Raw genomic sequence first — 17,766 nt, forward strand, 5'->3', positions numbered from 1 at the left:
GTGGCATGCTGAATACGATAGGGCCACACTTCTCCTCTTTCTTCCCTCTGCTTTATAGTCAGGAGACGTCACCACACCGTTGCAAGCACTCATGAAGATTTCTCAAGTTGCTTTTGCTACCTGAAAGAAAAACTTACTAAATCAGTCTTCGCCTTAACTATTGATTGACTGATCAGCCCTATTCTTTAGAAGTAGTTTGATATATGGCTAGAGCCCATCACCCCTTGTTAAATCACAGCCTAGGACATTGCCAGCGCCACAGCCTGCTTCCCTGGGTTCAGGCTGATTCTCGCCATTGCCTCCACTTTACGGCGGTAGCTGGACTAGATGGGATGCGGATGGATGCTGGGTTTGCACTAGGTGGTGAGGGGAGTGTCCTCGATCTGCTGAAGTGCTGGCTGGAGCATCAGCTCGGTTAGTGTGGTATTGCTCAGAAAAGCGGGTGTCACTGATGACCTTTCTCTCCGTGCTCTGTGAAAACAAGGGCAGACTTTGCCGCCTTTTGACACAGAGGAAAATGACGACTTCAGATTGCACGATGGAAATGGAGACGAGGGAAATCAGAGGAAAGGATCCATAGCGAGATTCACTGTATGCTCTGCGAGGGTTGCGTGCAATGTCAAGTTTTGTATTTTTGTTTAAGATAATAAGTATAAGGACTAGAGACCTGGCTCAGTGGTTATGAGCACTTTCTGCTCTCGCAGAAGACCAGGGTGCAGTCCCTAGCACACAAAAGGTACAATAGAAGTAGGGTAAAAATGCTTTATCTTAATATCTTCAAGTTTATACCCCAGTACTTTATTTTTTAGTGCTGGGAATTGAACCCAGAGCCTTACACATGAGGCAAGTCCTCTGTCACTAATCTTCTTCCCTAGACCTCATTACTCTTAGCATAAAGAAAACTTCAGACAGCTCAGTGAAATAGTTTGGATACTTTCAAGGCTTCTTTCCATTTTTTTTTTCTTGGCTTCCTTGCCAAACTACTCTTAAAACAATTAGGAGGTCAGAATTTGTTTTCATCCATTGAATGAGCTGCCTTGGTCTCAGTTTCTCTGTAGGCATATTAAAGAAATTTACAGTAACCCAGAATCAGTATAACAAACATTTATTTATTTGGGGACAAAACTCACAGTAAGGGTAGCCATCTACAGTCCTCTGTGTGCACTGGATGCTGGGAGCTGAGTCCAGCAGCAAAAAAGGCCACACGCACTTTTTGTTTGTACTTATAGTACGTCAGACCATGCCCCAAACGGGCTGGAATCGAAAAGACTATTGGCTGAAGGATTTCCCACAGCGTTTCTCTTTACACCGGATATTCTGTTGACACAATGCAGTAGTAACAGCTTTGAATAAATCAAGTAAAATAGTTTTCCCACTTTAAGATTCCAAGTGTTTTAGACATGAAAAGGGAGTCATCCCATAACGTACAACATGCTGAACGATGCTATTTGTGCCTTTCAGTTTGTCAGGAGTAACCCCTTCCTGAGCGGTTGAGATGGCACCTCAGGCACCTCTACACTTGTCAAAGGCGTAGTGTTCATGCCCTCAGTCTGTGTCTCTACTGGGTTACTTTAGAACTGAAATGAGGCACCTTTGTCATGTCTTTGTTTTAGAAGGCTCGTTTGTCATACGCGGGAATTTGATTCTGTATCCGCTTCAACCAAGGTATTCATAAGTGGCATTTTGGGCAGTGGGGGTAACACTCTTATCAAATTAGCTGTGTTAATGGAATTACTTTGCATCCTGGTGATGGCTATAATTTTAGTGATCTAGCTGAGATGAGGTGTGTTGATCTGCTGTCAGATGTCAACAGAAAACACAGCATCTGCTTTTGTTTTATTTTGCTCTGTTCTTAATCATTGCGATTCAGCAATGGTGGCATTTATAGAGATTGCAGGATTGAATGTTACCTCTTCTAATTGACAGGCTGGAATCTTTAGCATGTATGCTTGTGAAGAAGGCTTTGCTACTGGTGGGCGAGACGGCTGTATACGATTATGGGACACTGATTTCAAACCAATAACCAAAATTGATCTCAGGGAGACAGAACAAGGATATAAAGGTAACATATGCATTAGTATTTATTACAATAGAATGTGGTTTTGATCAGTTTTATCCAGAAAAATCAGATATATAGAAGCAAGTTAGTTTTCCAAGAGCAAAACCCTTTAGCCAAATTGCATTAGACATGGTCCTGTGAGCACACACATCTGCAGAGTGTGCTGGTTTAAAGAAAATGGGCCCCCAAGGGGAGTGGGACCATTAGGAAGTGTGACTTTGTTGGAGCAGATATGTCAACTGTGGAGGCAGGCCTTGAGGTCTCATATATGCTCAAGCCACACCTAGTGTCTTCTTGTTACCTGGAAGTCAAGAGGAAATAACTCTCAGCTCCTTCTCCAGCACCACGTCTGCCTACATGCTGCCTTACACCCTGCCATGATTATAATGGACTAAACCACTGAACTGTAAGCCACCACAATTAGATGTTTCCTTTTATAAGAGTTGCCGTGTCCATGGGGCCTCTTCATGGCAATAGAAACCCTAACTAAGACATAGAATATGGGGCTGAGCAAGGTTGGAGTGAAGGTGGGGAAGGAGCAGACAGACAGAAGGAAACAGAGGTACAGAAGATCCTTTTTTTCCCAAAGATTTGTTTATTTATTTATTAATTAATTATGTATGCAGTGTTTTACCTGCATGTATACCTGCAGGCTAGAAGAGGGCACCAGATCTCGTTACAGATGGTTTGGAGCCACCATGTGGGTGCTGCAAATTGAACTCAGGACCTTTGGGAGAGCAGCCAGTGCTCTTAACTGCTGAGCCATCTCTCCAGCCCCGTATAGCAGATCTGTGTACTGGTCCCACCCTCAGAAAAAAATCTTACCTTTCTGCTCTGCCTATCCCTGACCTTGAAAATGGAAATGAAGGGCATTTGAGAGGAGCAAACTCAGGCAAAACAGCATCAGGACTTTCTTGGTCTTGGTGTGGATGTATAACTACATTGTGGATTTACCTTCACAAGGACTTTGGATGAGTGAATTCCCCCCCCCCCATCTTTTTGCTATTGGGTAACAGTGACTGTTGGCTTTATTTCTATGGAAACTATGTTTTGTGGGAATTTTTTTTTTTTTGGTTTTTATTCATTTTACTAAAATGACTTTCTAAACATCCAGCAAAAGCATTTTCATGGTCATGTTCCAATTCTATGACATCATACTTGCTACTTTGTTTCTTAATCTTGAAAATATTAACTGGAGGCAGGGAGATAACTCAAAGACACTTGATGCCAGTCCTGAGTTCAATCTCTGAACCTCATGTGAGAGGAAGAAAAAACTGCGTCCTGGAAGTTATCCTCTGACGTTCACGTGTGTGCTGTGGCACATGTACATGTATGCATTGCCCATGTGTGTGCACGGACAAACAACTAAACAAATGTCTTTTGAAAACTTAGTTAAAGTAAAGGGACTGCCACGTATTAACGTTTGTAAACCCTTATCCCAAGGTCTCACTGAGTTTGCAACCTGTGGAGATTTCTCTCGCCCCTCCTGCAGACGCCCAGGCCTGTGAAATGAAGCCCACAATTTCCAAATGTCTTAGCGCAAAAGTCTCATACGCTTGCCTCTTGCATTAACTCAGTTGTCAGACAAGAAGAAAGAGTTTTGAAATGAACTAACTACAGTTAGGGAAATTATACGGCTTTGTTACAGAGATAAACTGCTAATCAGTCCTCCTACACGCGTCGTCAGGCTTGAGCTCAAACCTTTGACTTCTACTTTAAATTGAGTATGGATCAGCCTGCCAGAGGGTGACACTCACGTCAGCGAGAATCATCAAGACAGACTCCTAGGGATCTGTCCTCCCCACGTTTAGTGAAAGAAGATGAACCTCACAGCCTGAGGGACACCATCCACAGTCAAGGGACCTGTAGTCCTTTAGTTACATCAATAATTCCTGTACTTTTTGTGATGAACAGATTTCTTTGCTGCCTGGGTGCTCAGTACCTTTTCGTTAGTGAAAGTGCTACATATGCATATGTATGATCATATAAATCTGCAACTGAATTCAGACAAGATCTTTCATTTGTAATTTCAAAAGCCAAACAGATTAGAACTGAAAGATTGCTTCTATGACTAGTTTGGCTGCAAAACCTGATATGAACTGGCACAAAACTGTGTGCTGTCTTTAAGATGTAGATAATCACACACCGAGATGTTGTCTCCAGCTCGTCATGGTGCTGTCCATCTGTAATCCCATCGCTTGGGAGGTAGAGGGAGGAGCATGTGATTTTGAAGCCAGACAGAGTTTCATGTCAAAAGCGGGAGGTGGGGAGGGACGATATGAACTGCCAGGAGCGTCAGAGGTGGGCAGGAGACCACTGAAAGCTCAGAGGCTAGCAAGCGACCTCATCAGAGGTGGGCAGGAGACCACTGAGAGCTCAGAGGCTAGCAAGCGACCTCATCAGAGGTGGATAAGTGACCCTGCCAGGAGCGTCAGAAGTGAGCGGCCTCTGGGAGCAGTGACCACAGTGGCTTCCAAAGACTATCATAAGAAGTTCCTCTGGAGAAGAGCACCTGTGTCACACCAGCTGGTATCCACTGCCATCCTCTGTGCAGGATACCCCACCACTGCAGCAACCACTGGACCCCCCAGCCCCAGCCTGCACCTGGAGGAGTGATCACTGGAGACTCTGGTCTGCCTGCACCTGAAGGCATAGAAAATATATTCACCAAAATCATAGAAGAAAATTTTCCCAACCTAAAGAAAGACATGCCAATGAAAATACAGGAAGCTTACAGAACACCAAAGGACTAGGTCAAAAAACAAACAAACAAACAAAAAAAGTCCCTTCGCCATATAATAATCAAAACACTAAACATACAGAATAAAGAAAGAATATTAAGAACTGCAAAGGAAAAAAGGTCAAATAACACATAAAGGAGGCAGACCTATCAAATTTATACCCGACTTTTCAATGGAAACAATGAAATCCAGAAGATCCTGGACAGGTGTTATGCAGACACTAAAAGACCATAGATGCCAGCTCAGACTACTATACCCAGAAAAATTTTCAAGATATTCCATGGCAAACTAGATTTAAACAATACTGATCCACAAATCCAGCCCTACAGAAAGTACTAGAAGGAAAACTCCAATCCAAGGAAGTCAGCTACATCCACAAAAACACAGGCAATAGATGATCTCACAGCAACAAATTCAAAGAAGGGAAATGTACACACAATGCCACCACCAAGAGCAAAACCAAAAACAACAGGAAGAAGCGATCACTAGTCACTAATATCCCTTAATATAAATCCATCACACCTCAACCTCAAAGACAGACATTGTCTCAGAGTAAAGGGTTGGGAAAAGATTTACCAATCAAATGGACCTAAGAAACAAGCAGGTGTGGCTATTCTGATATCTAACAAAATAGGCTTCAAACTAAAATCAATTAGAAGAGATGAAGAAGGATATTTCATATTCATCACAGGAAAAATCCATCAAATCAAGAAATCTCAATTCTGAACATCTACACCCTAAATATATGGACATCTACATTTGTAAAAGAACTGTTACTAAAGCTTAAATCACACACACTAATAGTGGGAGACTTCAACACCTCACTCTCACCACTGGACAGGTCTGCCAGACAGAAAGTTAACAGAGGAAAAAAAGGAACTGTGTTATGAGTCAAGTGGACTTAACAGACATCTATAGAATATTTCACACAAACACAAAAGAATATACCTTCTTCTCAGCACCTCATGAAACATTCTCAAAAATTGACCACATACTCAGTAACAAAGCAAACCTCAACAGATACCAAAAACTTGGAAAAACCCCATGTCTTATCGGATCACCACGGCTTAAAGTTAGAATTCAACAACAACACTAATTTCAAAAAACCCACAAACACATGGAAATTGAACAATGCTCAAGTGAACCACTGCTGGGTCAAGGAAGAAATAAAGAAAAAAATAAAAATTTCCTAAAATTCAATGAAAATGACCATACAACATACCCAAACTTATGAGACACAATGAAAGCAATGCTAAGAGGAAAGTTCATAGCACTAAATGACTAAATAAAGAAGTTGCAAAAATCCTATACTAGCAAATTAACAGAACACCTGAAAGCTCTAGAACAAAAAGAAGCAGACTCACCCAGTAGGAATAGATGGCAGGAAATAATCAAATTGAGAGCTTAAATCAATAAAATAGAGGCAAAGAAAAAAATACAAAGAATCAATGAGACAAAGAGTTGGTTCTTTGAGAAAATCAACAAGATTGACATACCTTTATCCAAACTGACCAAAAGGCAGAGAAAGAATATCCAAATTAACAAAATCAGAAATGAAAAGAGGGACATATTAGCAGACACAGAGGAAATCCAGTGAATCATCAGGTCATACTTCAGAAATCTGTACTCCACAAAATTGGAAATTTTAAAGGAAATGGGCAATTTTCTGGATAAGCACCACATACCAAAATTAAATCAAGAACAGATAAACAAATTAAATAGACCTATAACCCATAAGGAAATAGAAACAGTCATCAAAAGCCTCCAAACCAAAAAATAAAACAAAGCAAAAACAACACAGGGCCAGATGATTTCAGCACAGAATTTTACCAGAATTTCAAAGAAGAGCTAATACCTATACTTCTCAAATTGTTCCACATAATAGAAGCAGAAGGAACACTGCCAAATGCTTTTTATGAGGGTATAGTTACCCTGATACCCAAACCACACAAAGACTCAACTAAGAAAGAAAATTACAGACCATTCTCACTCATAAACATTCATGCAAAAATATTCAATAAAATACTTGCAAAATGAATTCAAGAACACATCAGAAAAATCATCCACGTGATCAAGTCAGCTTCATCCCAGAGATGCAGGAATGGTTCAACATACAAAAATTTGTCAATACAATCCACCATATAAATAAACTGAAAAAAAAATATGATCATTTCATTAGATGCTGAAAAAGCCTTCAACAAAATTCAACTCCCTTTCATGATAAAGGTCTTGGAGAGATCAGGGATAAAAGGAACATTCCTACACATAATAAAGGCAATACAGCAAGCCAACAGCCAACATCAAACTAAATGAAGAGAAACTCAAAGTGATTCCGCTAAAATCAGGAACAAGACAAGGTTGTCCACTCTCTCCATATCTATTCAATATAGTATTTGAAGTTCTAGCTAGAACAATAAGACGACAAAAGGAGATCAAGGGGATTCAAATTGGAAAGAAAGAAGTCAAACTTTTGCTATTTGCTGATAATATGGTAGTATATATAAGTGACCCCCAAAATTCTACCAGGGAGCTCCCACAGCTGATAAACACCTTCAGTAATATGGCAGGATACAAAATTAACTCAAAAAATTAGTAGCCCTCCTATATACAGATGACAAAGGGGCTGAGAAAGCTATCAGAGAAACATCACCCTTCACAATAGTCACAAACAACATAAAATATTTTGGGGTAACTCAAATCAAACAAGTGAAAGTCTCTGCAGAATAAAATGAAGAGGATATCAGAAAATGGAAAGATCTCCCATGCTCATGGATAAGTAGGATTAACATAGTAAAAATGACAATCTTACCAAAAACAATATACAGATTCAATGAAATACCCATCAAAACCCCAGCACAATTCTTCACAGACCTCAAAAGAACAATACTAAATTTTATATGGAAAAACAAAAAACCTAGAATAACTAAAACAACCCTGTACAGTAAAGGAACATCTGGAGGCATCGCCATCCCTGACTTCAAGCTCTATTATAGAGCTACAGAAATGAAAACAGCTTGGTATTGTCATAAAAACAGACAGGTGGTCCAATAGAATCAAATGGAAGACCCTGATATTAACCCACACACTTATGAAGACCTGATTTTTGAGAAAGAAGGTAAAACCATAAAATGGAAAAAAAGAGAAGCATATTCAACAAATGGTGCTGGCATAAATGTATATCAACCTGTAGAAGAATGCAAAGAGATTCATACATTTCCATGCACAAAATTCAAGTCCAAATGGATCAAAGACCTCAACAGAAATTCAACCACACTGAACCTCATAGAAGAGAAAGTGGGAAGTACCCTTGACCACATTGGCACAGGAGACTACTTCCTAAATCTAACACCAATAGCACAGACACTGAAAGCAACAATGAATAAATGGGACCTCCTGAAATTGAGAAGCTTCTGTAAAGCAAAAGACATGATCAGCAAGACAAAATGGCAGCTTACAAAATGGGAAAAGATCTTTACCAACCCCATATCAGACAGAGGGCTGATCTCCAAAATACATAAAGAACTCAAGAAAGTAGACATCCAGCTACCAAATAATCCAATTTAAAAAATAGCATACATATCTAAACAGAATTCTCAACAGAAGAATCTCAAATGGCCAAAAGACACTTAAGGAAATGCTCAACATTCTTAGCCATCAGAGAAATGCAAATCAAAACAACTCTGAGATTCCATCTTACACCTGTAAGAATGGCCAAGATCAAAAACACTGATGACAACTTATGCTGGAGAGGGTGTGGAGTAAGGGAAACACTCCTCTACTGCTGATGGGAACACAAACTTGTACAGCTGCTGTAGGAATCACTATGGTGATTTCCCACATAATTAGAACTCAATCTACCTAAAGACCCAGCAGTACCACTCTTTGGGCATATAACCAAAGGATGAACGCTACATCACAAGGGCATTTGCTCAACTGTGTTCATAGCAGCATTATTCATAATAGCCAGAATCTGGAAACCATGTAGATGCCCCTCAACCGAAGAATGGATAAAGAAAATATTGTCCATTTAAACACTGGGGCACTGCTTGGTGATAAAAAAAAAATCTTGAAATTTGCAGGCAAATAGACAGAACTAGAAAAAAAACATCCTAAGTGAGGTAACCAGACCCAGAAAGACAAATATAGTATGTACTCACTCATAAGTGAATATCAAACATAAAGCAAGGGATAACCAGCCTTTGCTGATCCACAACCCCAGAGAAAGCCAGAACCCTCATCCAGAGACAGATGGAAACAGATGCAGAGATCCACAACTAACCACTGGGTCAAACTTCCGGAATACAGTGGAAGAGAGAGAAGAGTGATGATATGATCAAAGGTCAAGACCATGCTTGAGAAACCCACAGAAACAGCTGATCTGGGCTAGTGGGAGCTCACTGGACTGACAGCTGGGGACAGGTGACAGTGCTCTGCCTTGGGCAGTGTGTGGAAATTCTAGCAGTGGAACCAGGATCTAACCCTAATGCCTGCACTGACTTAGTGGAGCCCACTCTCAATGCTCGGCCTAGGCACGGGGCTGGCTTGGTCCTGCCTCAGTGAGGTGATGGGACAGATTTAGTTGACTTCCCAGGGGAGGCCTTACCCTCTCTGAGGAGTGGATGGGGAGTGGGAGGAGAGTTGGGATGGGGACTTGGGACTTGGGGTTGATATGTAAAACAAAAGTTTAAATGAGAAAAAAAGGGAGTGAACTATTTTATTGAAGATATTGCTGCTTCAGATCCCACTGGACATATGAACCCCAAATCCTAAACCTTTCAGAGATGTGAGTTTCAGAGCCAGTGTTTCAGGGACTATAAATTCTGGAGTTTTCACGATGGGGCAGAAATTGGACAACTGAGGGAGACAGATAAGGAGGACCCACAACTGGCGGGTGTTAAGTACTCTTCAAATCTTCTAGCTCACATCAGCTGTTTCTGTGGGTATCACCGTCATGGTCTTGACCCCTTTGCTCATATTATCGCTCTTCCCTTTCTCTGGATGGTCTCCAGTAGCTTGGCCCAGTGCTTCACTGTAGATCTCTGTATCTGCTTCCATCAATTGCTGGTTGAAGGTTCTGTGAGGACAATTAAGGTAGTCATCATCTGTTACAAGGGAAGGCCAATTTAGGTGTCCTCTCCACTGTTGCTTAGAGTCTTATCTGGGGCCATCCTTGTGGATTGCTGAAAATTTTCCCTAGTATAATATTTCTTGTTAGCCCTTTAATGACTCCCTCAATCAAGCTATCTCTTTCCTTTCTCTCCCTCACTGTCCTTTCCCCTTTTTGAGTATCCCATTCCCCTCATGTTTTCCTCTTTCCTCTCCTTCTCCCCTCCCCCTCCCCTTCCATCTTTTCTTCCCCCTCCCACCCCCACCTCCTTGCCAGTTTTCTCAGGTCTTGTCTGTTTCCCATTCCCAGGGGAATGCATATATGTTTCTCTTAGGGTTCTCCTTGTTGCCTAGCTTCTCTGGGATCATTATCCTTTGCTTTACATCTAATATCCACTTATGAGTGAGTACATACCATGTTTATCTATCTGAGTCTGGGTTACCTCATTCAGGATGATAAACTTTTTATTAGAGTCTAATAACCCCAGAAAGGGAACCCCAAATTCTCTAATAACAATATAAGTTATAGTGTCTATTATTTATGGCTTTATTTACTTGCCTCTTCTTTCTTGCATATTGCTGCATCTAGCTAGCCTTGGGTCCTGGAACCCTGACAAGGCAAAGAAAACCAACACACACACACAGAGTAAAGCCAGTATCTGGAGGGGTTTTGCTATTGCTACCACTGCAACAGGGAACCTCAGCATGTTTATTAAGTACAGCCCAGGGTGAAGGACTAGCTTATCACTGTGAGCAGTGACCTCAGGCTGGAAACATCTGGAGGAGCAGCTGTAGTTGCTGGCCTTTGCACACACTGGTCAATCCTCCATACACACTCATTCAAACCTCAGACTCTAGGGAAGGCATTGTCATTGTTCTTGAGCCTGGGTCACATGGGTGATGACTTTGTGGGTGGTCTAAGCCTTGGAGTCTCCAGCATGGTTGTGCCCTTATCAACCGTCCATTTCACTGAGGACTTCATTCGCTGAGGTCTTCCTCCACCCCCTTTGAGTACTCACCAGTGCAGAGCTTAGTTTATTTAATGATGTCACCAGGACACCACTTTGCCTCATCCCTTCTTCCTCCAGTGTCATCACTGTCATCTCTTCCTCCCTCCCCTTGCTCCCTGATGCTCCCTTAAAACTGCTTTGTGACTGGGCCTTGAGCCCAGAGTCTGGCATATGCCAAGTAAATGCACTACCCATTCTTCACATTTCAAAAGACTTGCTCTCAAGTTCATACAGTCTTCCCTTTCTTGATCTAATCTGGTATTTAGGCTTTTGAAAAATTACATTTACTCCTTGAGAATCTGTTGAAGGAGCTGTGGGCTGCATTCCTGCCACCCAGCTCCTGGCTGCCTGGCTAGCTTATGCCCCAAAATAACAGCACACAAACTGTATTCATATAAACACTGCTTGGCCCATTTCTATTAATGTGTGTAGCACCACGAAGTGCGCTTATCAGGAAGATTCTAGCCTACATCCATTCTGGGTCGGAGCTTCATCGCATCTGCCCCAGAGAGGAGAGGAAATGGCATGTCTGAGGTGTCTTACCTCACTTCCTCTTTCTCCCAACATTCTGTTCTGTTTACTCCACCCACCTATGTTCTAACCTGTCAGGGCCAAGCAGTTTCTTTATTAATTAGCCAATGACCTTCCTCCATCAAGAATCTTATACAATGTGTTTTAATCATATTCAGCAACCCCTAATTCCTTCTACATTAATTCTACCTCCTTACCCACCCAACTTCATTCCCTGGGGCATGGTTCACCTACCAGAGGTTACACCCTAAAGAAAACATCCTCACCAGCAGCCATCAAATGCCAGTAGCTCCTCAGGCAGGGCTGAGACTTCGTGGCCACCCAACCCCCTTATCTGGCTTGAACTTGGGCAGGTCCTGTGCGTGCTCTTACAGTTTCTGTGAGTTTGTATGGTCAGCTGCCCCACTGGGTCCTGAGAATGTGGATTCTGTGTAGTCACCCTCTGCCTCTGGTCTTCACAGTCTTCCTACACCCTGTTCACACTGTTTAGACTTTTGACTGAATATTTATTTCTGTTAGTGACCTGTTCCTTTCCAAGATTTCCATCTGATTCCTCTTCAAAATCTCTTCGATGACTTTTCTCATCCATATACTCGTCTTTCTAACTTCATCTGCCTGTCTGTGGTCTCTGGGAACTCACTTCAGCTTTTTGCTGTGAGTTTTGTCTATATTGACTTCTTTAGGCTCTGGTAACGATGATTGTGTTCTTTTAGAGACTCAGTACCTTATTTTTCTTGTTTCTTACACTCCTATAGTGAGATTTGCCTGTCTAAGAAATTAGTCATCTCTGCTACTCCCGTAGAGGTGATCATCTTATTAAATAGCTTTTCCTGAAGTTGTGTCTTGGGATGCTGGTTTGCTACAAATGGTTGACTTCATTTCTAGCTGGCACCATAGTCGCTCTGTGGCTTTTTTTCCTGTCTATAATTTGTGGCTATTGCCCATAGTGTATTCACAATAAAGTCAGTGACCTGCCATCCCTGCAGACCACACAGGTGTTGGGGACATTAGCTGATGTAGGTGGGTCATCTGTCTATCTGTTGCTTTCATTGGTTAATTAATAAAGAAACTGCTTAGCCTTTGATAGGACAGCAGCTTAGATAGGTGGAATAAACAGAACTGAATTCTGGGAGGAAGAAGGCAGTGAGCCAGATGCCATGCCTCTCCTCTCCAGGCAGACGCCATAGCTCTCCTCTCCAAGATGGATGCAGGTTAGGATCTTTCCGGTAAGCCACCACCTCGTGGTGCTACACACATTAATAGAAATGGGTTAATCAAGATGTGAGAGTTAGCCAGTAAGAGGCTGAAGCTAATGGCCACGCAGTGTTTAAAAGAATACAATTTGTGTGTTGTTATTTAGGGGCATAAGCTAGCCAGGCATGTGGGAGCCAGGCTGCCAGAAGTGGCCCGCAGCTCCTTACTACAATTAGCAGCTCAGCCTGGTGCTGTGTATGCAGCAATGAGAATGCATAGCTTGTTATGTAGCTGCTCTTGTAATGGGACTGGTGGCTCTCATCGGGCATTAGAGGTTTCTTCTCTTACTGTGATGTTAGCTTTGCAAATAACAAAACCTTCTGGCGCTGGTGGACCCAGCAGTAGTTAAGAGTTGCCCTCTGACCAGTCAGCGGTGCTGCCCCGGATGCTGCACAGGAAGAGGTGGTAACAGAAGCTGCAGCGTGTCATCTGCTGTATGCACATTTGCTCCCGACCACGGCCCACAGGGTGTAAGCAACAGGAACCATGTAGGCTGGTGTTAGCGGGAGCCTCCGTGTTCCCCATTGCTGTCATTATTAGTCTGGCTCTACCTGTGGTAGTTGGAGCTGAAGACTTCATAAACCTGAGGGTGAGGCAGCAGTGGGAACCCCCAGCATCCCTGTTTACCTGTGAGTCACAGGGTACTGCATCCAAGTGCAGGGTTAAGAACGTGCACCCATGCTTTCGGCCCTCATGAGGCAGAAGTTCACAGGCACCAGGCCATGCCTTTGGTCTCGGAAAGCATGTCCCTGAGCATCTGGTTCTGAAGAGATTTTTCCTTTAGTTTTCTCTGTGGTGAGATACCTGTGTCCCACAGTTGTTATTCTGGGTTAAGTTGGGTTTGTAAGGCAGCTACCCCAAGCCAATGTCTAGAATGTCTATGGGGTCCCAACTTCAACCCGTGGCTTCCTGTTAAAGGTAGCCTCTGACTATAGCACTGAAAATTGTCTGGGCGTGAGCATTTTTCCAAAGCGGGACTGCTGTGCAGAGAGTGGGCTGCTGCCCTCAGCGTGCCACAAACCTTCAAGGACTCCTAATCTCCCACAGCTACGGTCTCTAGCGTCTGCACTCTCAGTCAGTCATGGCTCTCCTGGCGAAGGAGAGTCTCTCCGCCCTGGCTGTGGAGCTGGTGCTGGCAGGTGCGCTATGCTGTCACCACAGACTTCTGAATCATACAATGTTACTATTTCTCCTGTTGATTCACAGTGTTTGCCCATATCCTCCTCAAAATGTCACCATGCACTGTAATTTTGGTTATTTGTGAAGAACTATAGGTGTTTGTCTTAGCAAGTGTCCTGTTGCTGGGAAGAGACACCGTGAATATGGCAACTCTTATAAAAGAAAGCCTTTACTTGGGGCTTCCTTCCAGTCTCAGAGGATCAGACAGGCATGATGCTAGAGCCGTAGCTGAGAATTTAAATCCTGATCTGAAGACAGTAGGCAGAGAGAGAGAGAGAGAGAGAGAGAGAGAGAGAGAGAGAGAGAGAGAGAGAGAAAGAAAGAAAGACAGAGACAGAGACAGGGCCTGGTGTGGGTTTTTGAAACCTTAAAGCCCATCCTCAGTGATACAAGGCCCCCAATAAGGCCACGCCTACTCCAGCAAAGCTTTACCTCCTAATCCCTCCCCAACAGTTCCACTATCTGGTGACTAAGCTTTCAAATATATGAGCCTGCAGGGCCATTCTCTTTCAGACGACCACAGGACACCTCTATTCGGCTTTTTCTTTTTTCCTTCATCCCTTCCTTTCTTCCTCCTTCCTTCCACCTCCCCCACTTTACTTTCTTCCTTCTGTTTCCATTATTTTGAAGCAGAATCTGCCCAAGCTAGCTTTGAATACCTGCTGATCCTCTTGCTTCAGCCTCCTTAGTTAGTGCTGAGATTACAGGCATAACCTGTTGACTGGAACCATAGTCCCACTGCAGCCAGGATCGGGTCCTGAGAGGGGAAGGGGAAGAAAGACGCGTCCAACCACCAGATGTTTCGCACAAGCTGTGTGGGTAGCTCCCTGAATAGCTGGAGCCGTCTTTATTTATACTTCAAAAACAAGCATGATTTTCCCACCTTCCAGCATTAGCCTCCAGAAAAAAACAAATAGTTTTTTTTTTCCCCCAACTTATACATCAAAACAACTTTTAAACCAAAATCCTTGCTCAGCATTTTGTTAGCTTGGCTAAGCATCAAGCCAGGCACACCCTGTCCTTAGGAAGCTGAAAGGTGACGGACATAGGTGCACATTCTCAAGGACAACAGTGGTGTTTAAAACTTAACAAAGCATGTTTACCGAAATAAGGGTGGTTTGCCATAAACTGCCTGCATATCGTTAGCTTGTATTTCTCCAACTTCTCCTTGTCCTGCAAACATTCCTGCATGCCCAAGCCTCTCAATAAAGGGCAGACTTTGATAAGACCCTCTTTGTCCAAATTAAGGTTTTTTCCTAGAATTAGAGGATGCAGTTAATGTCCGCTGTGTTGCTTTCTTATATGTGCCCATTAACTCTTACGACCTCCGATCCTGTCAGCCTGAATCAGAAGGGTTCCCAGGGTCTGGGGTGACAGCTGGTATTCCCAGATAGGAAGCCAGAGAAGCACCAGTTCCCAGAGAATTTTAGGGGAAAATATTTGGGGAAAATGGGGCTTTCCAGGAATGATTACATCTGTCCCATTCATGACTGACAAAGTGAGCCTATAGACCACCCGGAGAGTCATCAGCATCACGAGAGAGATGCAGCGGTATTCTGTGTTGGCCCAAGCCTGTAAACCACCCCGAGAGTCATCAGCATCACGAGAGAGATGCAGCGGTATTCTGTGCTGGCCCAAGCCTGTAAACCACCCCGAGAGTCATCAGCATCACGAGAGAGATGCAGCGGTATTCTGTGCTGGCCCAAGCCTGTAAACCACTCTGAGAGTCATCAGCATCATGAGAGAGATGCAGTGGTATTCTGTGCTGGCCCGAGGCCCACTGGTTCTTGCCGAGTGAGAGACCATCTCCATGGTATTGGCCTCATGGAGACCTGTTGGACAAGTGTTCATGCTGATCCAAAAGTAGGCCACATATTTGATATTATTTGATAATATTTTTATCTTCCCAGTTCTTCTCAGATCCTACCCACCCAACTTCATGTCCATTCTCTCTCTTTCTCCCAAAAGTCAAAGTAAAATGAAAATCAAAACAAACAAGCAAAATAAGACAAAAAAATACAACAAAACAATTCCCCCAAAACCCCAAAAAGCCTGTTTTGTGTTAGCCAACTATTGCTGCCCTAAAGTGTCTTGATATCCCTAGTGACACTCCATGGGGAAAATGATTTTGCCTTTCTCAGCAGGCATCATTTGCCATGAGCTTCCTAGTTAGCAGTGGGACCTGGTGTCACCTCCCCGCCTCAGTGCAGGGATCTTGTCTAGTTTGCACCTGTGCGGAGCTTGTGTGTGCTGCCACAGGCTCTGTGACATGATCATATATATGTAGCAGGCTCTGTGACATGATCATATATGTGTAACAGGCTCTGTGACACTATCATATATGTATAAATCGGTCCTTTTTTGTCTAGATCTGTTTCCTTGGAGTCAGCTCCCTCCTCTGGCTCTCACAACCCTTCTGCCCCCTTCCACGTAGATTCCTGAGCCTGAAGGGGAGGGGTTTGGTGAGAACATCCTGTTTGGGAGGGAGTACTTTCTGCACATTGTCCAGTTAACTGCCACCCCACTGCGAGAAAAATCTTTTCTTTGGATGCACAAATCTATGGTTATAGCACTGTGTCATTCAGAATCATTTTATTGCAAGGTTCATTTAGCAGAATTTGGCACCGAGTTTCCCCCAGGCACATGAAGTGTCTAGCCTCAGGTTCCAGCCCAGTTTAGCAATGTCAGATTTGGGTTCCATCTCGTGAAGTGGGCCTTAAATACAACCAAAAAGTGCTTGATCACTCCCATAACTCCGTGCCACTGTTGTGTCCCTGTACCTTGCAGGCAGATCACAGGGTTGGTAGCTGGTGTCATTCAGGGTCACCTTACTCCTCCAGTAGCATGCCGGCTCGTGACCAGCCAGCCTTGCAAGTGCTGGTTGATAGGGGTGGCGCTTCTAGCTGAGCATCCAGGTTCTTCGCGTTCCGTGACCCTCCACCTCATTAAGACAAGGTTGCTCACTGAACCGAAAGGTCACCTATTGCTAGACCGGCTGGTCAGTGAGCACTGGGTTCCTCCTGTCCATGTCTCGCTATAATATTGGCATTATAGGTGTGTGTCTCCATGCTCATGTAGGTGCTGGGAATCTGGACTTAGGTGCCCTTGCACAACAAGCCCTTAGGCCCCCTGAGCCACTCTCAGTCTGGTGTGAATGTGAAGTTTCTGTGTGGTGTTCTCAGGGTCCGTAGATGGTTCTCTGGAGCCCTTCATGGTCCACAGAGTTGATAAGGTCTCCTCCTAAATCACCGTTGTCCATGGGCAAAGGTTATCCGTGGAATGCCTGCATGTTGAATTTTTCAGAAAACTGTGCAGGCTTTTTGCCCTGCCTCACCGGGCCTTGGCTTTTCTAACGTGCTGGGGTGGCGTTTTCAACCTCAGCTGAAGAACCTTTACTTACCATCACCTGGATAGCACCCTAACTGGGCGTGGGGGCCAATGGTTTTCAGCTTCGGTTGGCTACACTTAACTATGCCCGACCCACTCACCCCTACCCACGCCACTGCACTCCACACCAAGCGAGAGGAATGTCGGGGTGGGGTCCAGACATCTGTCTGTTTTAGATACTTCATGAAGACTCTGGTGCATGGGAAGAGTGGGGAGGTTGCCCTGTGCTCCTTGCATGCCTTCTGGCCTCAGACTGGGTTTAACCACACTCCTCCCTCCTGCCAGTTTCTCCAGGCACATAACTGGGAGAAAGGCCGTTTTCGTCTAGCGCTAACTTTCTCTGTGTTAGACCAACACTCTGCCTTTTGAGGGTTTGCAGGGCTGGCACTGCAAAACAATAAAAGGATCAGCCGAAAGGTAAGGAGTAGCTGCCCCGCAAGGGGAGGAGCCGGTGACAGCATCCTCAGAGCTACTGGATGACTTCCCATGGGGCTAGAGT

General features: G+C 43.8%; 1 protein-coding gene across 2 annotated transcripts in view; it reads left to right on the forward strand.

The window, feature by feature from the left end:
- The window catches only part of Eml6 (EMAP like 6), a 272,287-nt gene that overhangs the window by 126,506 nt on the left and 128,015 nt on the right, over positions 1-17,766 (forward strand). For both annotated transcript variants that reach the window (XM_057771307.1, XM_057771309.1), the window contains exon 7: positions 1,927-2,062. In XM_057771307.1, coding sequence (XP_057627290.1) covers positions 1,927-2,062 — 136 coding nt within the window. The remainder of the gene's footprint in view (positions 1-1,926; positions 2,063-17,766) is intronic.

The sequence above is a fragment of the Chionomys nivalis genome, chromosome 6 (genome assembly GCF_950005125.1).
Source record: "Chionomys nivalis chromosome 6, mChiNiv1.1, whole genome shotgun sequence".
Taxonomy (NCBI): Eukaryota; Metazoa; Chordata; class Mammalia; order Rodentia; family Cricetidae; genus Chionomys; species Chionomys nivalis.